A 25,359-nucleotide genomic window follows, 5' to 3' on the forward strand; every position below is an offset into this window, starting at 1 on the left:
TAAATGTTGTTAATGGAGTGAACATCAGTGGCATTTCTTTGAGTGAGAGATAGAGTTGGCTGTAAATATTATGAGTCTTGAGCATATCCATCTAGAGTTACTGAGTTCTTGTGTATTTATAGAGAAAGACCACTGTATTGCTATGTGGTACGTCACTATTAATGGTTATTATGCATCTTAGCACGCTCAGATCAAGATTTTAATAAGGAGTTATGATTGCCAATGTTATTACCGAAGTCAAATTCAGTGACAAGTGGCAATAGCATATCAGGAGGCATTTTTAAGAAAAATGGCGCTGCACACAGTGCAGTGCCACTTTTTTGTGCCCTTTAGCGCCTCCCCTAACGCCAGCATGTGTGTGCTGTATTTAAAATGCGGCGCACCATGGTGGTAGTTAGGGGACTAGCAACAGAATTGTTGATGCTAGTCCGGCTCTTTGTAGGATTCACATAAAAAATTCTGACACTAATCCTGCAGAACATCCAGAAGCCCATTGTAACCAATGGAATCCTCCTTTTAACGTCTGCTCTGAGCAGGCGTTAAAAGTGGCAAAAGAAATGGCGCAGGAAAATCTGTTAGATTTCCGTGTGCACTTTTTTTGCCCCCTTTGCATACATTATGCCTGGTGCAGGCATAATATAGCACAAAGGGCTACAACGTGGCACAATGCATGCATTGCACCACTTCATAAACATGGCGCTGTGCTCTTGGCCTTCCAACGCCACATTAGCGTAAAAAAATGATGCTAATGTGGCGCTGGAATGGCGCTAGGGGCTCTTAAATATGCCCTTAGGTTTTCTACAGTGCGTCATAACGCACCTGTGCTTTCATGAAAAGCTATACATAACAAAAGTTACTCTCACATAATATGATGGTGTTCAGTTTAACACCTTGGAATGATGGAACACAGTCATTAATCTCACTAGTGATCTGAAAATCAAGGCAGATGTCAGTAGCGAGCAGTTACCTCCGATATCTGCCTGGACAGCATTGGATATCTCATTTTTCTTTTAAAATTAGATTGTTGAAAAGGCCGCAGTGATCAGTCTCTTGAAACAATGTTCTGTTAATTACATTTCGTGTCTCCCGAGGCACTGCAAAACTAACCCGCGAAGGTTTGCATTCTTCGGATATGTTTCTTTCCTGCTGGATTTCACCCATAGGATGGACAGCCTATTGGGCGAACACAACCATTTGGCCAAGATTTAAACATGCGCTGCTCCATTATTTTGTGATTTGAAGTATCGGACTCAGTGGTCCGGGGGATTTTGATAAAAGAACAATCTGAAATCTTCAAAAAGCAGTTCTTAAATGTAGCACGAACAAACCCCTCCATAAGATGCTGTACATAGTGCAGAATGACGTGGTTGTAAGCAGCTAAGAGAAAACATGACCCAATATGGAGAGAGATGCGGAGATACATATATATATATATATATATATATATATATATATATATATATATATGCATATATATATATATAGTAGAAAAGTATGGTACCTGCCTAGCATACCCAAAATATTGACTAACAAAAATGCCTTGTTCCAAATAATAATCACAAAATATCCTCTATTGGACTTAATGATAGAAAATCTACAGCCAATAGCTTGATGATAGCTTAGTAAACAATATTTAGAGCACAATATCTCTGTCATATGGTATCTTCTCCAGTGATTGTCATAAAAAAGTGATTACACAACCCAGATTAGGAATGCATCTAACCCGGGTTATCCCTCTATCCAGTAGGTCAGACATTTTCCTGCCTCTTTTGCTTTTGAACTGCGACCTCCTTTCAGTCTATGGCTAGTGTAGTCTGCTCAGAATGGATCATAATTCATCGTTTACTTTAGAATGCCATTATGTGAATGGTGAGAGCTGCAGGTGACAGAAAAGAATGAGAAAAGAAGTATTAAATCCACACTTGTAGCAGTCACTTGTAATAGTATTACTAGGAACAGGTGCAGATTTACTACGTTTTGTTATTCCTACATATTGCCTCCAGCCTACTTTGAAAACTGCACCAGCTTGAATTCTCCAAGAGCCTTTCTGGCAATATAATGTGATATTTTGAGGAGTTGTAAATTCCCAATGTGTAACGTTAGACACCTTTCAATTATGCATTGGGAAAAGGCAGCTCCCAAGTGCGCGTGCACATGTTTTTTTCTTTTATTTAGTTTCTTCTCAGGGACACCATTTTTCCCCTACACTCTCATGAAGCTTGTGGTTGTTCCGATCCCCTTCTCACCCTTCAAGGGCGTTGTGTCCTGACTAAGGGCCTGATTATGGCCTTGGCGGAGGGGATTACTCCGTCTGAATTGTGACGTATATCCCTCCCGCCGTATTACAAGTTCCATTGTATCCTATAGAACTTGTAGCATCGCAGACGGACTGGCCATCACATTTGGGACAGAGTAATCACCTCCGCCAAGGTCGTAATCAGGCCCTAAATGTCACACCATTTCCAGAGTGAGAAAGGTTTAGTGAGCAGTTTACCATTTCATAAACCAAAGACAATTTGTCCTGAATTTAAGAAAAGTGGTGCTACATCCATTGCAGCGCCACTTTTCTTACATCTCTTAGCGCCCCCCTACCGTCACCATGTGTGCCCCGTATTTAATATACAGCACACAATGGACCAGGGTAGGGGCAGTGACGTCAACAATTTTTATGCTATTGATGTACTGAGCAGGATTAGCGCCAAAATGTTGGCGCTAATTCTGCAGAGTACATAGAGGCCAATTGAAAACAGTGGTGTGCCCCTTTTAAAGCCTGCTCTGTGTAGGCATTAAAAATAGCCACTAAGAATGGCACAGTGGAATTGCTTAGATTCAACTGCACCATTTTTGAGGTCCCCCTAATAGAGGAATGCCCCCCTTGCATACATTATGCCTGGTGAAGGCATAATGTGGCACAAGGGGCTACAAAGTGGCGCAAAGCATGCATTGCACCACTTTGTAAATATGGCACAGCAAATTTGGCCTCGTTGGGCCACATTAGTGTAAAAACAAATTACGCTAATATGGAGCAAGGAGGCACTAGGCTATCTTAAATCTGGGCCTTCCTTTCCAATGTGCATCATCTTACTTTAATGGAAAGTACTCTGTTAATTTTCTTCATCATTCCTCAAAATGTATTCTAAGTGTACAACTATTCATTGAATGGGACGAGGTCACCGTGTGCTTTAAGTGTTCTTAATTTGATGTGCCCCCTACGTCTCTTGCTGATTTTCCAAGTCTAGAATACAGCATTGGTATGTGTTGGACTTTTTTGCTTATGCAGGGTCATCCCCAATCTTTTTGCCTCCTGCATCCTATTTTTATCTGACCTGTTGCTGATGGTTTTTTAACTCTGAGCACTTTACCACTGCTAACCACTGCTAAAGTGCATATGCTCTCTGTGTGAATTGTATTGTTGATTGGTTTATCCATGATTGGCATATTTGATTTACTAGGAAGTCCCTAGTAAAGTGCACTGGAGGTGCCAGGGCCTGTAAATCAAATGCTACTAGTGGGCCTGCAGCACCGGTTGTGCCACCCACATAAGTAGCTCTGTAATCATGTCTCAGACCTGCCATAGCAGTGTCTGTGTGTGCAGTTTTAACTGTAAATTCGACTTGGCAAGTGTACCCACTTGCCAGGCCTAAATATTCCCTTTTCTTACATGTCAGACACCCCTAAGGTAGGCCCTAGGTAGCCCCAAGGGCAGGGTGCAGTTTATGGTTAAGGTAGGACACATAGTAATGTGTTTTATATGTCCTGACAGTGAAATATTGCTAAATTCGTTTTTCACTGTTGCAAGGCTTGTCCCTCTCATAGGTTAACATGGGGGCTACCTTTAAATCTGATTAAAGTGTAGATTCCCTTTGGGAGCGGATGGACCTGTGGAGTTTGGGGTCTCTGAGCTCACAATTTAAAAATACATCTTTTAGCAAAGTTGATTTTAAGATAGTGTGTTTGAAAATGCCACTTTTAGAAAGTGAGCATTTTCTTGCGTATACCGTTTCTGTGACTCTGCCTGTTTGTGGATTCCCTGTCTGGGTCAGTTTGACAGTTGGGCTGGTTGCACCTCACACTAGACAGTGACACAAAGGGAGCTGAGATGTAGTCTGCATTTACTGATGAGCCATCTGTGCTAGGAGAGAGGGGAGGAGCGTTCACTTACACCTGAAAGGGCTGTGCCTGTCCTCACACAATGCAGTCTCCGACCCCCTGGTGAGTGTCTGGGGCCTGGCCTGGGCAAGGCAGGATTTCACATTCAAAAGAGACTTTACTTTGAAGTAGGCCTATTTCAAAGGAGAAATTGGGTATAAGAAGGGCACCCAAAACCACAGAATTTAGATCACTTCTGGATATCAAGAGGAACCTCTGCCTGGAGAAGAGCTGAAGAGCTGAGGAGAAGTGCTGCCCTGCCTGTGACTGTGCTTTGTGGAGCTATCCTACAGTTGCTGTTTCTGCCAGAGTAAGAGGGCAAAGACTGGACTTTGTGTGCCTTCCATCTTGTGAAGAAATCTCCAAGGGCTTGATTTAGAGCATGCCTCCTGTTGTTTGAAGTCTCAGGGACAGCAAAGACGTCTCTCTGCCAGCACCTGGAGTCTCTGGAGAGACTCCTGCTCTGACAAGTGGTGCCCTATTCTGTCCCTGGGCCCTTGAAAGGAAAGCTGGTGGGAATCCAGGGAAATTGACTTCGGACGACTTCGGACCAACGGCGCTGCTGAATCCGGTGACACTGCCTGCAACCGACTCCGTGATCTTTGCTGGAAAGTGACGACCTTCGCAGGCCCGACGCCACTGCAGCCCCGCTGAAGTCCACGACTCCGTGGAAGTCGCTGCACCACATCGTGACTGACGCCACTCAAAGTGGGCGGATTCAACGTTTCGCACTGACGCCGTGATCCCCGACTTCGCGCATCGACTTGTTTTCACTCTTCACCAAAGGTACTGTGCTTGGGGGGTCTACACGACTCCGTGTCCGGCGCCGCTGGTATCGGCTTGTTGGGAACGACTCCGTCACAACACCATGTTAACACCTCATCGAAGCATTTTGTGTTTCTAAGCACTATTTTTGAGTTTAATCTTGAAAAATTCAGAACTTGACTTGTGTATATCGGATTTTTGTCGTTTTGGTCTTGCTTTGCATTAGATAAATATTTCCTATTTTTCTAAACCTGTGTTGTGTCATTTTGTAGTGTTTTCATTAAGTTACTGTGTGTGTTGGTACAAATACTTTACACTTAGCACTCTGAAGTTAAGCCTACAGCTCTGCCAAGCTATCAAGGGGGTAAGCAGGGGTTAGCTGAGGGTGATTCTCTTTTACCCTGACTAGAGTGAGGGTCCTTGCTTGAACAGGGGGTAACCTGACTGTCAACCAAAGACCCCATTTCTAACAGTATGAAACGAAGCAAAAGGTAGTTATTATGACCTTACTGCTGGTTGCAACCTCAGGCTGTCTAAAAAATGTGTACTGGGTTAGTGATTCAAATACAGGCCGTTACTCTTGCGAAGAGAAGAGACCCTCACTCTGTGTCAAGAAGATTTAAGCAAAAAGAACGATTTTGCCAACTTTTCAGATAGATAAACCCTTAAAGTCTTGATGCACATTTCTTGTTAGTGAAATAGGACAAAAGCTAAATTTGACTAGTCATTGTTTTGTCAACGGCCCATGCTTACCAAGTGAGATGTTTGTAGGATTACCTCATAAATTGTTGGGGTGGAGTACCATCAACTGTGTCAGCACTAGTACCACTTCTTGTGCAGGGATTGCTGTCCGACAAAAGTTTACAAGGCCCAGGTTTGTTCTCTGGGATTAGGAAGATTTCTCCCTCATGGTCACATAAGATACTCTGTCAAGTGACCTCCGAGAATTAGAATTCATGTCCCACTAGAAACCCAGCCACTGCAGCATCCAATAAAACAACTCCAAGCTCCCTCTGTAGAGTTATTCCCAATTGCCCCTTCAAACTTACTGCCAACACCCCCCTCCATCATTAGATATTCCTATTACTGAGGTATTTTTAGTTCTGATCATTATACCTTTTTATGATGGAGAAACATTGTAAGCCTCCAGAAGTACCCGTGAAGCAGCTGGTGAAAAGAAAAAAAACCTTACACCAGGTGTGACGAAGTTGCAAAAGCAGATCTTTCCCTCTCCTCTGATAATTTAATATAATCACAGTTTTCTCAAAAATTTCGAAAGGGGGCAGGAAAACAATTATCCACTAGTTACAGCGCTTGGAGTGCATTCCTGCCTGAGACCAACTTTGTGTTGTGGTGACCCAGCGGAATACCACACAGTCACCTCCCCATTGACACTGATTTCCTGCAACAGAATTAGTAAGATTAATTTTTAAATATTTTAATTCAGGTACCTGAAACAGACAGGAAGTCATCCACGGAAGTGATGTCATCCACCGCCTCAGTAAGAACCCGAACTTGCTTTTCCCACTGATCTTTAAAGACGTCCATGTTATCCTGTGCTACCTTACTCTGCGGCCTGGCAGCCAAGGTGAGAGCAGCATTTATTACCTGGAATCGGAAAAATCATTTTAGAGTAAAGCGTATACATTCTTCTTAAAGAAAAAATACACTGATTAAAGGCTAAATAAACCACATCTGTTTTTGGCAAGATTCAATTAATCTTTTTCACTGCTCAAAATTTGAAGCAGCCTAAGGTGAAAGCACACAAAAAAGATGTAATTTTCCTTATATAGGCATTTTTCTGTGCATATATACATCAGGTAGCAGCTGCTTGCTAATGTTTTAAGTCTTCATTTATTTCCTGGCACGGTTCACACCTACCTGTGGGCACAGGCTATCAATCTGGGTTGCTGCCATACGGACTAATTTCACGCCTTCTTCATTATTGGAGATGGAGCAGGCCAAGTTAGCAACCTGTAAAAAACAGAAAGGACAGTAAAATTGTGCAAGTTAACTTTCAAGAAGGCAGTAAGCCATTGAAAAATATTTAAGCCCTGCTGTGCAGGGTCAGCCCCTCCACTATAGCAGAGGAGCATCGCCCGCTAAATAAATGCCCCCAGAATGGAAGAATAAAATAAACTTTCTTTATTGCCATTTTATTTTTCAGCACCCCGTCCTGAACAGAGGGACAGGAAAGGGCAGGTCAATTGCCGCTGAATGGCAGCAGGGAGCTGTACACTTGTTTAAAGTGTGCATGTACCTTTGGCCGGCTCTCTTGCGACGATCAGCCTGACATACGCACTTTAAACTTCTCTAACCCAGCTGTCTTAAGCCAGCTGGGTTACAGAAAGCACATGCCTCCAGTGCTCTTGTGAGCGCTGAGAGAGGCCGCTCCCACCAATCCTGATGCTTCTTTCGTACTGGCTACTAGCATGAAAGCAGTGCCCGGATTGGCTAGTGCAGTTTTCTAGAGCTAGAAGAGACGACGAGAGATGAGACGGTCCTCAGGTAAGTGCCTTTTTTATTTTATTATTACTGAACCCCCCCTCCTCCTGCCTCCCCACCCCTTGTAAACACAAGCCAGCCGCCACTGTTGCTGTGTGTTTTTTCCCAGCTAGTATGTTATTCAGAGACTCCAACTGCTGCTAGGACAACAGAGCAGTGTCCCACCTTTACTACAGAATAACCAAAAACTCCAAAAACATTGTGGTCTGTGTGCAGCCATGGTCTGTCCAAAGGGAGAATTAGTTTTACAGGAAGAAAGGCTTTCTAGAGGAAGTCATACATGTATACCAAAAAAAATGCAGTAATTTCGCTTCTATGCACTGCCTTCATTTACATAATCAAAGAGCATTTTTAAAATTATTCAAATATTGTATGGAAAATAAATATCAATGTAGGAATTTTCTACATTACCTGTAATGTTGTTTTATATTACATTTTTATTGTGGGAAGTTAGCGTTAAAACACGTTCTCCTCATATGGCAGCTCATATTGCGTATTGATTGGAATGAGAATGTTTACCTTTCATGCATAAATTATTTGCAACTCATAGGGCAATGGCAAGTGTCAGTGATTTTATATGAAACTGTGCAGCGTCTAGAATATAATAATGGATTTAAACTATTTGACTTATAGTTTTCAGATTTCAACAAAAAAGGAATTTCTACTTCATAGTAATGAAGATAATACAGCCATAGTGTGTGACTCATAATCTGCATTTTCTTGATGCATAATTTAGATGATCTTGCTGTATGAATATGTCATTGATAGCTGCATACGCGCAGTAGACCTGGCAATGTTAAAACTCCACAGAGTAGTTTGGGGTCTGTCATCATGATGATGAAACTCATATTTTAGATGGAATGTGAAATATTTTCCATATTTCATGGTTTCTTTTTAAATAAAGGTGTGTTTACAGCTGCATTTTGTGCAATAAAAGCACACAAACATTATATTTTTGTGCTGAAAATATACAACTAAACATGGATAACTATTGAAATTATTTATTTCATGTTATCAACACAAATGATTCATATCAGAACTTGCCTCGCCCATCAGGTGGCTCTCAAGATTCCTGTTTTTGTTTCTCTGTGCCATTCCCAAATTTGTGTTTTGAGCATGTTGAATGCCACAATTTATGGTGTGTTGTCTGCATTGATAAACTACAAAATTGCAGAGGTTTTACAAGTTTGAGCCAGGAACAAAACTCAGGGCCTCATTTATGAGGCCCTAGCTGCACACTGTGCCTCCAGAGGGTCATTCATGTTACGGTCCGGTGGCACAGTGTGCCAGCCCATATTTACAAAGCCATGTAAAGCCATCTTGCATGACTTTGCATGGCCTTGTAAATATGGACCCCCTTTGTGAACAACACTGTGTGAAAGGGGTGTTCCATGGTTGTTGCTTTGTGTGTTTCCATGCAATCCCTTGGAACCCAAAGGAATCTGAAGCATCCCAGATTTACAAGGCTGGGAATGCATCATATTCCTAAGCCACCTAAAGGGTGGTGTAAGAGTAACACAACAGGGGGAAATCTCCTTATCTCTCTCTAGTTTTTTTTTCTCTGTGTGCTGCATTTTGTGATTCTTTTGTGCAGGTCGGTGCCCCTTCCTGCACAAAAAACAATCATCCCCACAATGTAGACACCCTTGCACCATGATGACAGCAATTTGTGCGTTGGTGCATGACAGCAATTTGTGCTCCAGTGCAGGGGGAGAGGACACAAATGTGCCATATCTTGTATATACAGTGCATTTCTGCCATTTCCCAGTGACACAGGGCGGCGCAGCAAAGCACTTGCTGTACTGCCTTGTACCACGAGCCTTGTACATGAGGCACTCAGGGGCATATTTATACTCTGTTTGCGCCGGAATTGCGTCGTTTTTTTTGACGCAATTCCGACGCAAAACTAACTCCATATTTATACTTTGGCGTTAGAGGCGTCTAGCGCCAAAGTCCATGGAGTTTGCGTCATTTTTTAGCGTGGACACCTACTTTGCGTTAATGAGATGCAAGGTAGGCGTTCCCGTCTAAAAAATTGACTCAGAGGCATGTGCGCCGTATTTACACTCCCGGGCAAAATTCACGCCCGGGAGTGGGCGGGTCAAAAAAAATTACGCACGGCCGCTTTTGCGCCGTTTTTTAGCGCCTGGACAAGGCAGGCATTAAGGGACCTGTGGGCTCGGAAGGAGCCCAGAGGTGCCCTCCCATACCCCCAGGGACACCCCCTGTCACACTTGCCCACCCCAGGAGGACACCCAAGGCTGGAGGGACCCATCCCAGGGACATTAAGGTAAATTCTGGTAAGCATTTTTTTTAAAAAAAAATTGTGGCATAGGGGGGCCTGATTTGTGCCCCCCTACACGCCACTATGCCCAATGACCATGCCCAGGGGACAGAAGTCCCCTGGGCATGGCCATTGGGCAAGGGGGCATGACTCCTGTCTTTGCTAAGACAGGAGTCATTTCTATGGGGGTTGGGAGTCGAAAAAAATGGCGCAAATCGGGTTGAGGCGAAAAATTTGCCTCAGCCTGACTTGCCCCATTTTTTGGCGCCCAAGCTCCATATCCCCCTACGCCGGCGCTGCCTGGTGTACGTCATTTTTTTCCACGCACACCAGGCAGCGCCGGCGGCTAACGCCGGCTAACGTCATTGATTAAATACGGCACCCGCATGGCGCTTCAGAATGGCGTTAGCTGGCGCTAATTTTTTTGACGCAAAACTGCGTTAGCGCAGTTTTGCGTCATAAAGTATAAATATGGCCCTCAGTTTATATTTTTGTCTTACCATGAATTCTTTTTTGCTATGGTGTACTTAATTAAAAAGTCCAGCTGTGAACGGTATTTGCCTGTGCACAGTGAGCTTGGACTCAAGGCCTGGCCAGCAGCCAAGCCATGTGTCCAATACATATGGCTGCCTAATCCCAACTGTGTGCAGCCTTCAGGCTTATAATGTGAGGGTTGTCTGCAGGGCCTGACCTGTGGCCAAGACCTGCACCCACCCTGCCATTAATGGTCAACACCCACTGACTTGATCATTGGACACGCACAACAGGGGCTGGCTGCAGAGCCTAGCCTGTGATTTGATCCTGAGCCTCACTTGACTTGGGGCAGTCAACCCCTGCTGCTCGGGGTTTGTGTGCAGGGCCTCACCTGTCGCAGATGCTAAAGGTTTGGCCCATAGTGGTGGGACTTTGTCCATGTCTTTCTTTTTTTCTTAATTCTTTTCAGAGTTTGCGAATCCCACACAAGTTTCAAACCCAGAAATTTGCATCAGGATTACACGTAGGATTTCTGACTCACTTATCCTCAGCATCTAAAATTGTGGCCTGGGCTGTGGTACCCTTCAAGGTACTGTAGTCCCCGCCAACTATTTTAGGTTTCAGGGATTCTTGTGTCAAAAATCTGATTCACGAATCCCACTTATTTCCCAGCATTATTTTTAAAGTACCACTCGGGGGAGTCTTTTGAGGGTGCCCTCATTATGGCCTGGCATTGTTTTTATGAAATGCACAATATGGGGACTGAGAACTGTAATGACTGCTGCAGGCGAAATTGTTATCTTGTAGTAGGCAATCAAATATTGAGGAACTCTTGGATCTATGGTACAAACTCTTGTGTCACAAATTGAAAGAGACGATGGGAAAAAGGCTCCCTTAGCCAATCCTATTCTATTTTTCAATTTTTGGACTCACAAATTATTCATGAGCCCAAACAGCAGACATATACAAAAGTGTTAATCCTTTCCTACATGCTCTGCAACTTTTATTAAACGCTACCATCTCAAAAACTACAGAATGGATTTTCATTAGCCAAAGAAAATGCTCTTTGTGAGTTAAATTCTACTTTGATGCCAAGCTTGCTGTAATTGTATTTGACAGATTGGGTCGTAGGCATGAGAAAAATATCTTATGGAATCTAAAGTAGAAAAACACTTCTATTTCCACCCACCTGAACTTTTTTGGATCTGCATAAAAAATTGTATTTGGTACTTAGCTGACAACCTAGGTATATGGCAAATTTTCTACAAATCAGTCCACCGGTTCAAATGTTATAAGCAAATCAAACAATGCCCTTCTGTTGGAATAAGATCTGAACCATTACTACATAGAAGTGCTCGTGGCCACACTAACGTGGTTGTTTTTTCTGTTATAATTTTATTATGCCACACAACAATCAGCACATATATAAACCGCACACAGATTCCCACTCACAGAAAGAATGTTCAAACACTCCTGTAGGTGCAAACACCAGTTTATTTTGACCATAATCTGGCGTTTGCACCTACAGGAGTGTTTGAGCATTCTTTGCATGAGTGGGAAGCTGTGTGCGTTATTGTAAGAGCAGCCGGAGCCCTTCTCAAGTTGGTGGGGGGCGGGGGGTGGGGCAGGAGGGAGGGGTGTCTGTGTGTGTGTGTCTATCTGTTTCTCAGAACCCTGAGATGGAAATATAGAACCATATTGCACGTCAATCAGTATGTATTTTATATTACAAGTTTATTTGTTGTATTTAACTTAAAAACATCGATTTTCTCTAAATAGCAGCTAACAATGAACACTTATTGGGAAGTGAAAGTTTTGGTTTATTTTTCATACATAAAATAATGCTAAAACAATGGACTGTTGAGAGCAGTGGATCTATGTAATTCTGTGGCTGCAGCATTTCTAACTTAATCATGGATTTACCATATTTACCACATAAATTGCCAATAATATGGAGATTACAGAACATTGTTTTTAGCTCACAGAGAATGTGCTATAGATTTTCTCCTTTTGCCATATCATTTAGATTACCTAGTGGCATAATTTAAAGACCCTTGCAGCATATTCCTAGTAGCCCTGACTGGTAAAGATGTACAGAGTGATTTAGGAGCTGCCATTAATATGATGAGACCATGATTTCATAAGACCAGTGAATTATTTCCCTTATTTCTTGTTTCTGGTGAAATATCAGTTTCTGTGCCATTGAACTGTATACAATAAAACTCACAAATGTGTAATGAAAGTAATATACATGGGATAATGTAGCCCCTGCCATCCAGTATAAGGATATAATATATTTCACATTATCACAGACCATGTCCAGAAGAGCGGCAAAGGCTGAATTCCTTTCTAAGGTCATGGTACTCCAAGGTGACTTGCAATATCTTTTCAAAAATCATCTGAGGGCATTTTAATTTGTACATCGTCATACCATCACCCTTCCCACACATTGATCAAACACTTGGGCCCATATTTATACTTTTTTAGCGCCGCATTTGCAACACTTTTTTACGCAAAGATGGCGCAACCTTGCAAAATACTATTGTATTTTGTAAGTTTGCGCCATTTTTGTGTCAAAAAGTGGCGCAAATGCGGCGCTAAAAAAGTATAAATATGGGCCTTGATGCCTTGCTCTTTCACAGGAATGTGGTAGTTTGGCTGCATACATGCAGCACATGAAGTATAAAAGCTGTGAGTACTTAAGAGTCTCCTCAAACAGGACATGCCTGAGATAGAACGCAAAGAGGGTAGCAGGCTATTCCACAGGTCGGATGTCTGAACCGAGAATACCGTGACTGTTTGAAGTTAGGCTGTATCAAAGGATTAGCTTCATAGGATAGCACGTGGAGGGTCAAATAGTAGAGCTGGAATTTATACTCCAGGTATAGGGGTCCTACTTATTGAATAGATCTATGCACTATGCAAAGAGATTTAAAGAGGATCCTTTTAGGCAAAGGAAGCCATTGGAATCTGACCAGCGTGGCAGTGGCTGATGAGTAGCAGAGTATAGTAAGGGCCAATCAGGCTGCTGCAGTCTAAATTCTGTACAGTCTCTTAATTAAATAATCTGGGAACCCTAGGAACAGGGATTTCCCGTTGTACAACCTGATCAAAATTGCCCGCACCCAGCACCACCAAGGGATGGGAGCAAAGACAGTATTTTCAATAAAGAGAAGCAAGTAGATGCCATTTTGTTAATTTGAGAAGTCAGGGAATGATTGCTGCCAAAATGAAAGCCCAGATTTCTTACAGCAATTGAAGAGGAGGAAGGGAATTCCCTCGGAGAAGTCTAGAAGTCATAAGTTAGTGCTTGAGATATCTTACTCTTAGAGCAGCAGAACGTCTCTATCTGATCACCACTAAAATTGAGGGCATTTTGGGTGGCTAGTTGGTAATTTTGCACATCAATTGATGAAAAGTAACAAAGGGTGCAGGAGAGGTTTGATCCACTAATTAGCTGGGTGTCATCTGTGCAATTCATGAGGATGACACATTGATCACAAATCAATTGGTCTAATGGTCTAAGGCAGTGGTCTCCAAACATTTTAGTGCTTCACCCTCCAGTTGAAAAATATAAATCTTTGTCCCCCCCCCTCAGAATTGTTCACAAATATTTTCTAGGGATGGCAATGTTTAAATATATCTAGATGTATTCAAACATTACAGTTAAGTACTGTTCCCTTTTAAAAAATGCAATAACATGGTTCTGCTTAAAACAAAACACATTTATCTGTGTAATGCTTCTTTTGGCCAAGCCTGGCAACCCTCCCCCCGGGATCATTTGAGTCCCCCCTAGAGGGAGCTGCCCCCTCCCCCCCCAGTTTGAAGACCCGTGGTCTAAGGTATAGGTTGCAAAAAGTATTGCTTAAATAAATCCTCTATGGAATCCCTTGACCTAAACTTTACTGAAATGGAGGGAGGTGGATTGCTTGAGTTCTATTGTTAATTTATGAACTGCATCAGCTCTGAGCAGTCCCCCTGATGTTAATTTCTTCCAGCCTTGCAATCAAGATCTCATGCAAGGTGGTGTCAAAGGCAGCTGTGGGCATCAAAGTCGCCCTTGTCAGCTGCCATTCGAAGGCCATCCACGACAGCGACAAGGGCAGATTTAGTCACACGTAGAGGTTGAAATCCTGATTCAACAGTGGACAAATAGAATTGTATCCTCATGTTTTTCCAAAATGGAGAAGAGAGATTGGTCTGAGAATGGAAAGGTCATCAGTGGTTTTCTTCAAAAAATGTACTAACTCCCATGGCCTCCATCCATTCCAAAAGAAAAATTCTGAAGGAGAAGAAGGCTTTCCAGATTGCCTGGAAGGAGTCTATAGGGTGGATGCAGTGAGTTGCCAGATTTTCAGAGAGAGGGAGGGTAGCTAAAAGAGCCAGGAGAAACAGAATTTGCGAGATTGTTGGATCTGTAAGCTACGAACTGACCATCGTGTCTGTGACGATGGAGTGACAGAGTCTATAGGACCTACTGAGGAGATACCATCAGAAGGGGAGTCAAGTGAAGTATAATGCAGACTATATGTTGGATAATGTATCCTCGGGGAGAGGTTACCACAGAGGGATTGTGAATGAACCAAAGTGTGTGCTAGACAGGTAAAACTTATCACAGTTGAGCAGATATGTAATTTTCTTATTACAGAGGACTAGAGTTGTCATGAGTCAACTGTAATGAGGAGGTTTGTGACAGGATTTTCTACATATATATTATCACAGTGTATTGTACTGTATCATATTATACTACATTACATTATATTATCATATATATATATATATATATATGTATATATATATATATATATATATATGAGAGAGAGAGAGACGTGCCTAAGACAATACATATTACATGTGTTTAAACATGTTTCATTGAGCTTTTGCAGACTTTGTCATCAGCTCAACTGTGAATGACAGGAGCTAGTTCCAATAACAATAGTGATGTAACACTGCACAGGAAGTACGTCATGACAAGGAGGGGGGCCGCGCAGTTAAGTGCCAATGCACAGTAACATAAAAAAGGGGATCGATATAAGGGATGAACGACAAAAGCGCACATGAATAACGCAGAAAGGCTACTACATACTGCACAGGTCTGGACACCCGTCGGCATCGCAGGAAGAGAAATATTACAAGTAGAGCATCCATACTGCAAGTAAGGGGTGGAATCAGGTTCATGTTGCAGAATTTGAATTACTGTCATTAGTTATTTACACGACACCACTTTACACAAAAAAATTAGCAGAGAGAAAGCTGTGCAAATTAGTTACGTTTGACCCATGGCTATTTTTCATAAAATAGCTTCAATCTACGTCCACTAACGGACTAGAACCCTTTCAGAACAACACATTTGCTCATTCGAAATGTATTGTTCAAACCGTTCCAAAGTGCCAACGGCTGTGGTCCCTCTACGGCGTGCACTAGAAACCCTCTAGCGTTCTTATCAGAGGATTCAATGGGAGCGTTTGTTAATTCAGTGGAATATTCTTGAAAATTGACATTTAACACAAAATAAGCGTTTCTAACAAAACATCGCGAGACAAAGCTCGACATCTGACCCGTTAAAAGTTTCTCAGTCTATAAGTTTGCTTTCTTGCACATTTATTACATGTATTATCTTCTCCGTGGAAATTGTACACGGGTGCCTTTGTGCCATGGCTTGTATTATTTGTCTAATTGTTTAATAACAGTTTTCATAGGATAAGTTTTCCACGTTAATTATTGCTAAAACATGCACGTTAAGCTTTTATTAGAGAAGAGCGATCCGTGATTCACATCTGCATTCCAACAAACAGAGGCATTTTTAAGAAGTGCGTCTGAGCGCTCATCGTGCCTGCAGGCGAAGCTACCAGTTGGAAATGATTCATGCCACAGCTCAAATGCCCCCATCTTTCCAATTTTCCTCCAGTCTCCCCCCGTGGTATTAATCTGTTCGAGTCTCCAGTGTGCATCGCCGTGTAAGCCCGCATCCATCTGTTCTCCGCGAAGCCATTTCACTTCACGGTTATTTAGGACGTGGCTTGCATGTATCACTGTGTCAGCGGCCTCTGGTAGCAAAGCAACCTGGGCCTCGGAGGCTCGCGCGCGCGCGTGCCAGTCCCGGCCATATTCTAATGCGGGGTTTCTGTTGATTAGAAGTCTGCCAGCTTCTCATGTCGCCATTGGCTGATGTGCTCTGGGCGGGCTGCGTCTTTGAGCGGTGCATTTGCATGCAGCTAACACGGCTTAAAGATTGATATAGAAATATACAGAAGCACCTAACTCCATTATGTGGTGTCATTCAAAGAAAACTAAAGAGCTGCTCCTGCATAAGGCATTACCTCCTCGTCATCTCCGCTCACTTTATTCATCCCATTCCTTACGCATTGCTGACACTTGCTCACCTAGGGCCATATTTATACTTTTTGACGCAAAACTGCGCTAACGCAGTTTTGCGTCAAAAAAATTAGCGCCGGCTAACGCCATTCTGAAGCGCCATGTGGGCGCCGTATTTAATCAATGACGTTAGCCGGCGTTAGCCGCCGGCGCTGCCTGGTGTGCGTGGAAAAAAACGACGTACACCAGGCAGAGCCGGCGTAGGGGGATATGGGGCTTGGGCGTCAAGAAATGGGGCAAGTCAGGTTGAGGCAAATTTTTCGCCTCAACCCGATTTGCGCCATTTTTTTTCACTCCCAACCCCCATAGAAATGACTCCTGTCTTAGCAAAGACAGGAGTCATTCGCCCTTGCCCAATGGCCATGCCCAGGGGACTTATGTCCTCTGGGCATGGTCATTGGGCATAGTGGCATGTAGGGGGGCACAAATCAGGCCCCCCTATGCCACAAAAAAAAAAATGACTTACCTGAACTTACCTTAATGTCCCTGGGATGGGTCCCTCCAGCCTTGGGTGTCCTCCTGGGGTGGGCAAGGGTGACAGGGGGTGTCCCTAGGGGCATGGGAGGGCATCTCTGGGCTCCTTCAGAGCCCACAGGTCCCTTAACGTCTGCCTTTTGCAGGCGCTAAAAAACGGCGCAAAAGCGGCCGTACGTCATTTTTTTTGACCCGCCCACTCCCGGGCGTGAATTTTGCCCGGGAGTGTAAATAAGGCGCACATGCCTCGGAGTCACTTTTTTAGACGTGAACGCCTACCTTGCATATCATTAACGCAAAGTAGGTGTCCACGCTAAAAAATGACGCAAACTCCATGGACTTTGGCGCTAGACGCGCCTAACGCCAAAGTATAAATATGGAGTTAGTTTTGCGTCGGAATTGCGTAAAAAAAACGGACGCAATTCCGGTGCAAACGGAGTATAAATGTGCCCCCTAGTTCTAAGCTTTTCTCACTTGCCATAGCCAGAAAGTGCATAAGATCCCACTCACACTTCCTCACTTCCTGTTTTAAGTTGGAGCGCATCTGTGGGCTTTTATACAGGCCCCCTGCACGCACATCACTAACACTCGTTTTCCTGCGGATGGAAGCGTGAAAGACAAGCTGTCTACATCCAACTCGGCAAGGTGGGTTAAGGCAGTCACTTTGCTTGTCAGGAAGCTAATAGAGAGCTTCCTGGCACATGGTCAGCCCACACTGATAGAGCAATGGCCACCTCTTGGGTCGACTGCTTGGGTTTCTGTAGCAGCTGTATGCAGAGCAGCCAAATGGGATACACCCTCGACATTTGTCACCCATTGTAAAATAAATGTTACACAAGGGTCTGAGTTAGCTGTTGGTTCTTTGGTTATTAATCGCTCTAGGGGCCAGATATAAGAAAAAATGGTTTGCAATTTCTTAATATCGAATTTTTGCAATTCGCTATTAGAAAATCGTGAATGCCTGTCTCGGATACTGTTTGCGATTCCCAAACGGGTTGCAAGGTACTTGCCTCATTAATATTCACGAACAGGCCTCAATTTGAGACCCATTTGGGAACAGCCACACCCACAGGAATGGTGGGCTGCTGAAGTCAGCAGACCACCATGTCTGTGATTGCTTTTTAAATAAAGCAATTGTTTTGTAATGAATCCTGTTTTCCTTAGAGGAAAACCGGATGCATTACAAAAACAAAAATGAAAAGTTTTCTTTTCATTTTTTAAGAGTAGGCAGTGGTCGGTGGGACCACTGCCTGCTCCTAAAAAAAGGTTGCACCTACATTCACAAAGGGGAAGGGGTCCCATGGGACCCCTTACCATTTGCAAATGAATGGGTTACAACCTCCTTCACAGATTCGGTAAAATATGAATGTTTTGTGGCTGCATTCTGGTCGCAAAACATTCTATTGCACCCATGCTATTCAGTATTAGGAAGGGATGCCCCAAACACCCGCCTTCCTAATACCGAATAGCAAAAGCAAAATGTGAGTTGAAAACAAGTTACTAAGTCGCATTTTGCCTTTTGTACATATGAAAAGCATTTTTCTGGTCTTAAATTTCCTGATGGGTCATTTGCGACTGGAAAAATGCTTTGTACACACATTACACACATTGGCACATTGACATATTGGCACATTACTCAAATAAGTAAGTACTTACAAAGATTTTGCATTGGGGCTGCATCACTTTTTTGATGCAGCCCAGGTGCAAAATTATTCTTGATATCTACAAAGAAACGCAAATGCCAATTTGCTTACCTTAAAAAAAGTAACGCAACCAGTAAATTGCACTGCTTTGTGTTATCTTAAGTCAGGGAGGGGTTCCATGAGGGGTGAATGGACATTCTCATCATCTATCCATGGAATTTGGTGCACACCCAGATGTACAAAGACATGCACACTTGATTTTGCATTAAGTTGGTGTGCAAAACCCTGCCAGAGGGGTAACAAAGACAAAATATCTTCATTGCTCATTGTGACTTCCTCTTTTCAGGTGTGCTGTATTGTGCAGGGCATATAAAAAGAGGGATATGCCCATGAGGATAGTTTTTGTGCAGGGAGGAATTCCTTCCTGCATGGACAAAATCCCACCCATAACAGAGGTATCTTTCCAGTATTGTGCAAGGGCACCAACATTGGCGCTAGGCAGCACACAGTGCTCAAGCGCTAGGAGAGAGCAGAAGAGATTCATATGCCAGTAGATACGGGAGATTTCTGGTCTCTTCCTTTCCGGTAACATAGCACAGAAAGTTGCCTTGCTGCATTGCATGAAATATAAGTAAATCTGCCCTTTAGACTTTATTGCTGTCATCCCTCCCTATAACTTCAATTCACCTCATTATGCTCCTAGGCCCCTCTTTTGCTCCCATAAGGCCTGATTCAGAATGATGTTTGCACATGTAAGTTAGGCTTGCATGCATTACAAGTGGAAAGCTAATTTTAGTGACCTCAATGTTGATAAAGTTTGGAAAACGATTGATTATAGAAAACAATTGTGGTTATTTGAATCTACTCATACACATGAGAAGTGGGTGATCTAGGGCTGCAATGCATTGCCAATTGGTATACACACAGAAACATATGAGTGTGGATATCCTCAAACCCCTTTCTTGGCTGCCTTTGCACTTGCTAAGCAGGTTTTTGTATGAGTAAATAGGCATATGCAAATGTAAAAGTATCCCATGAGTACCGCTGTAAACTTCTGTGATTTCCTGACACTTGTATATCTGCATTCAGATGAGGTTGTAGGCCTTTGTGTACAGATCTTCTTTTCTTTAGTTCCCATTGTAAACAGCTATATGTGACTACATTTTGGTTAAATATGCTGTTGCTATGGACGTGTCAGAAAATGGGTTACATTTTGAAAAGGGGGAACCCTTACAAACCCACTCTGTTTAGGTCAAACCTCAGTGACAACTTAGCAGCTTTAGCACAAGCAGCAGGCAAATCTCCAGAGAAATCTGTGTTAAGTTTAAACAGGTTAAAAAGACTTCATGGTTTACAAAATTACTTCTGGTCTGGGAAATGTAGCTGTCTGTTTCCACATAGTTACTAAACCCACAGAGTATTTTAGAGCAGAGAAATGCCTTGTCTAGCCTGTAGGAGGCTGGCCTGGTTTGTAGTGGGTACCAGTGGTACTCACACCTTATATCAGGTCCAGTTATCCCAGAGCAGCCAAGGCTGAACTAGGAGACATGCAAAGCTCCTGCAATACCACCATATCATATAGGTACCATATAATAAGAAAGACAATACTCAGAGTTACTAAAAATAAAGGTACTTTATTTTAGTGACTGTAAGGAAATGCCTCCTTGGCATGGTTGCCCCCTGACTTTTTGCCTTTGCTGATGCTATGTTTACAATTGAAAGTGTGCTGAGGCCTGCTAACCAGGCCCCAGCACCAGTGTTCTTTCCCTAACCTGTACTTTTGTATCCACAATTGGCAGACCCTGGCATCCAGACAAGTCCCTTGAAACTGGTACTTCTAGTACCAAGGGCCCTGATGCCAAGGAAGGTCTCTAAGGGCTGCAGCATGTCTTATGCCACCCTGGAGACCTCTCACTCAGCACAGACACACTGCTTGCCAGCTTGTGTGTGCTAGTGAGGACAAAACGAGTAAGTCGACATGGCACTCCCCTCAGGGTGCCATGCCAGCCTCTCACTGCCTATGTAGTATAGGTAAGACACCCCTCTAGCAGGCCTTACAGCCCTAAGGCAGGGTGCACTATACCATAGGTGAGGGTACCAGTGCATGAGCATGGTACCCCTACAGTGTCTAAACAAAACCTTAAACATTGTAAGTGCAGGGTAGCCATAAGAGTATATGGTCTGGGAGTCTGTCAAACACGAACTCCACAGCACCATAATGGCTACACTGAAAACTGGGAAGTTTGGTATCAAACTTCTCAGCACAATAAATGCACACTGATGCCAGTGTACATTTTATTGTAAAATACACCACAGAGGGCACCTTAGAGGTGCCCCCTGAAACTTAACCGACTGTCTGTGTAGGCTGACTAGTTCCAGCAGCCTGCCACACCAGAGACATGTTGCTGGCCCCATGGGGAGAGTGCCTTTGTCACTCTGAGGCCAGTAACAAAGCCTGCACTGGGTGGAGATGCTAACACCTCCCCCAGGCAGGAGCTGTGACACCTGGCGGTGAGCCTCAAAGGCTCACCCCTTTGTCACAGCCCAGCAGGGCACTCCAGCTTAGTGAAGTTGCCCGCCCCATCCGGCCACGGCCCCCACTTTTGGCGGCAAGGCTGGAGGGAACAAAGAAAGCAACAAGGAGGAGTCACTGGCCAGTCAGGACAGCCCCTAAGGTGTCCTGAGCTGAAGTGACTCTAACTTTTAGAAATCCTCCATCTTGCAGATGGAGGATTCCCCCAATAGGGTTAGGATTGTGACCCCCTCCCCTTGGGAGGAGGCACAAAGAGGGTGTACCCACCCTCAGGGCTAGTAGCCATTGGCTACTAACCCCCCAGACCTAAACACGCCCTTAAATTTAGTATTTAAGGGCTACCCTGAACCCTAGAAAATTAGATTCCTGCAACTACAAGAAGAAGGACTGCCTAGCTGAAAAACCCCTGCAGAGGAAGACCAGAAGACGACAACTGCCTTGGCTCCAGAAACTCACCGGCCTGTCTCCTGCCTTCCAAAGATCCTGCTCCAGCGACGCCTTCCAAAGGGACCAGCGACCTCGACATCCTCTGAGGACTGCCCCTGCTTCGAAAAGACAAGAAACTCCCGAGGACAGCGGACCTGCTCCAAGAAAAGCTGCAACTTTGTTTCCAGCAGCTTTAAAGAACCCTGCAAGCTCCCCGCAAGAAGCGTGAGACTTGCAACACTGCACCCGGCGACCCCGACTCGGCTGGTGGCGATCCAACACCTCAGGAGGGACCCCAGGACTACTCTAAGACTGTGAGTACAAAAACCTGTCCCCCCTGAGCCCCCACAGCGCCGCCTGCAGAGGGAATCCCGAGGCTTCCCCTGACCGCGACTCTTTGAATCCTAAGTCCCGACACCTGGGAGAGACCCTGCACCCGCAGCCCCCAGGACCTGAAGGACCGGACTTTCACTGGAGGAGTGACCCCCAGGAGTCCCTCTCCCTTGACCAAGTGGAGGTTTCCCCGAGGAACCCCCCCCTTGCCTGCCTGCAGCGCTGAAGAGATCCCTAGATCTCCCATTGACTTCCATTACAAACCCGACGCTTGTTTCTACACTGCACCCGGCCGCCCCCGCGGTGCTGAGGGTGAAATTTCTGTGTGGGCTTGTGTCCCCCCCGGTGCCCTACAAAATCCCCCTGGTCTGCCCTCCGAAGACGCGGGTACTTACCTGCAAGCAGACCGGAACCGGGGCACCCCCTTCTCTCCATTCTAGCCTATGTGTTTTGGGCACCACTTTGAACTCTGCACCTGACCGGCCCTGAGCTGCTGGTGTGGTGACTTTGGGGTTGCTCTGAACCCCCAACGGTGGGCTACCTTGGACCAAGAACTGAACCCTGTAAGTGTCTTACTTACCTGGTAAAACTAATCAAAACTTACCTCCCCTAGGAACTGTGAAAATTGCACTAAGTGTCCACTTTTAAAACAGCTATTTGTCAATAACTTGAAAAGTATACATGCAATTTTTATGATTTAAAGTTCCTAAAGTACTTACCTGCAATACCTTTCAAATGAGATATTACATGTAGAATTTGAACCTGTGGTTCTTAAAATAAACTAAGAAAAGATATTTTTCTATACAAAAACCTATTGGCTGGATTTGTCTCTGAGTGTGTGTACCTCATTTATTGTCTATGTGTATGTACAACAAATGCTTAACACTACTCCTTGGATAAGCCTACTGCTCGACCACATTACCACAAAATAGAGCATTAGTATTATCTATTTTTACCACTATTTTACCTCTAAGGGGAACCCTTTGACTCTGTGCATGCTATTCCTTACTTTGAAATAGCACATACAGAGCCAACTTCCTACATTGGTGGATCAGCGGTGGGGTACAAGACTTTGCATTTGCTGGACTACTCAGCCAATACCTGATCACACGACAAATTCCAAAATTGTCATTAGAAATTCATTTTTGCAATTTGAAATTTTTTCTAAATTCTTAAAAGTCCTGCTAGGGCCTTGTGTGTTAAGTCCCTGTTTAGCATTGTCTTTTAGAGTTTAAAAGTTTGTTAAAAGTTTGAAATTAGATTCTAGAAACAGTTTTAGATTCTTAAAAAAGTATTCCAACTCTTAGCAGAATAATGTCTGATACAGAGATGCAGGGGGTGGAACTCGACACCACACCTTACCTCCATCTTAAGATGAGGGAGCTAAGGTCTCTCTGTAATATAAAGAAAATAACCATTGGCTCCAGACCTACCAAAATTCAGCTCCAGGAGCTGTTGGCAGAGTTTGAAAAAGCCAACCCCTCTGATGATGACCTCACAGAGGAAGAAATTAGTGACTTGGAGGCCAATGTCCCTCCTCCAGTCCTAAATAGGGAGAACAGGACCCCTCAAGTCCTGTCTCCAACTGTGTTAGTCAGAAATAGTGAGTCCCTCACAGGAGGGTCCCACATTTCTGAAATCACTGAGGATGCTCTCAGTGAAGATGACCTCCTGTTAGCCAGGATGGCCAAAAGATTGGCTTTAGAGAGACAGCTCCTAGCCATAGAAAGGGAAAGACAAGAGATGGGCCTAGGACCCATCAATGGTGGCAGCAATATAAATAGGGTCAGAGATTCTCCTGACATGTTAAAAATCCCCAAAGGGATTGTGACAAAATTTGAAGATGGTGATGACATCACCAAGTGGTTCACAGCTTTTGAGAGGGCTTGTGTAACCAGAAAAGTGAACAGATCTCACTGGGGTGCTCTCCTTTGGGAAATGTTCACTGGAAAGTGTAGGGATAGACTCCTCACACTCTCTGGAAAAGATGCAGAATCTTATGACCTCATGAAGGGTACCCTGATTGAGGGCTTTGGATTCTCCACTGAGGAGTACAGGATTAGGTTCAGGGGGGCTCAAAAATCCTCGAGCCAGACCTGGGTTGACTTTGTTGACTACTCAGTGAAAACACTAGATGGTTGGATTCAAGGCAGTGGTGTAAGTAATTATGATGGGCTGTACAATTTATTTGTGAAGGAACACCTATTGAGTAATTGTTTCAATGATAAACTGCATCAGCATCTGGTAGACCTAGGACCAATTTCTCCCCAAGAATTGGGAAAGAAGGCGGACCATTGGGTCAAGACAAGGGTGTCCAAGACTTCAACAGGGGGTGACCAAAAGAAAGGGGTCACAAAGACTCCCCAGGGGAAGGGTGATGAGACAACCAAAACTAAAAATAGTAAAGAGTCTTCTACAGGCTCCCAAAAACCTGCTCAGGAGGGTGGGCCCAGAGCCTCTTCACAAAACAATGGGTACAAGGGTAAAAACTTTGATCCCAAAAAGGCCTGGTGTCATAGCTGTAAACAGCATGGACACCAAACTGGAGACAAGGCCTGTCCCAAGAAAGGTTCCACTCCAAACTCCCATCCAGGTAACACTGGTATGGCTAGTCTCCAAGTGGGATCAACAGTGTGCCCAGAGCAAATCAGGGTCCACACTGAAGCTACTCTAGTTTCTGAGGGTGGGGTGGATTTAGCCACACTAGCTGTCTGGCCGCCTAACATGCAAAAATACAGACAGCAACTCTTAATTAATGGGACTAGAATAGAGGGCCTGAGGGATACAGGTGCCAGTGTCACCATGGTGACAGAGAAACTGGTTTCCCCTGGTCAATACCTGACTGGAAAAACTTACACAGTCACCAACGCTGACAATCAGAGAAAAGTACATCCCATGGCAATGGTTACTTTAGAATGGGGAGGGGTCAATGGCCTGAAACAGGTGGTGGTCTCCTCAAATATCCCAGTGGACTGTCTGCTTGGAAATGACCTGGAGTCCTCAGCATGGGCTGAGGTAGAACTAAAAACCCATGCAGCAATGCTGGGTATCCCTGAACTGGTGTGTGTGAAAACAAGAGCACAATGCAAGGCACAGGGTGAACAAGTAGAGCTGGAGTCTGGAAGAATGGCCCAGCCTACCAAGAGAACAGGAAAGTCAGTTGGGAAACCAACTGCAACACAGCAAAAGAAAGGGAACCTCTCTTCTCAGGAAGAAGTTCTGCCCTCTGAGGGAACTGAGCCTTTGGAGCTTGAACCTTACCAGGTTGAGCTCTTAGGCCCAGGGGGACCCTCAAGGGAGGAGCTGTGTAAGGGACAAGAAACCTGTCCCTCTCTTGAAGGCCTTAGGCAGCAAGCTGCTGAAGAGTCCAAAGGCAAGAAAAATGGAACACATAGGGT

General features: G+C 44.2%; 1 protein-coding gene across 2 annotated transcripts in view; it reads right to left on the bottom strand.

Moving 5' to 3' along the window:
• The window catches only part of CTNNA2 (catenin alpha 2), a 2,570,005-nt gene that overhangs the window by 402,773 nt on the left and 2,141,873 nt on the right, over positions 1 to 25,359 (bottom strand). For both annotated transcript variants that reach the window (XM_069204683.1, XM_069204674.1), the window contains exons 10-11: positions 6,796 to 6,888; positions 6,366 to 6,522 (exon numbers count right to left, since the gene is read on the bottom strand). In XM_069204683.1, coding sequence (XP_069060784.1) covers positions 6,366 to 6,522; positions 6,796 to 6,888 — 250 coding nt within the window. The remainder of the gene's footprint in view (positions 1 to 6,365; positions 6,523 to 6,795; positions 6,889 to 25,359) is intronic.

The sequence above is a fragment of the Pleurodeles waltl genome, chromosome 1_2 (assembly GCF_031143425.1).
Source record: "Pleurodeles waltl isolate 20211129_DDA chromosome 1_2, aPleWal1.hap1.20221129, whole genome shotgun sequence".
NCBI classification, from domain to species: domain Eukaryota; kingdom Metazoa; phylum Chordata; class Amphibia; order Caudata; family Salamandridae; genus Pleurodeles; species Pleurodeles waltl.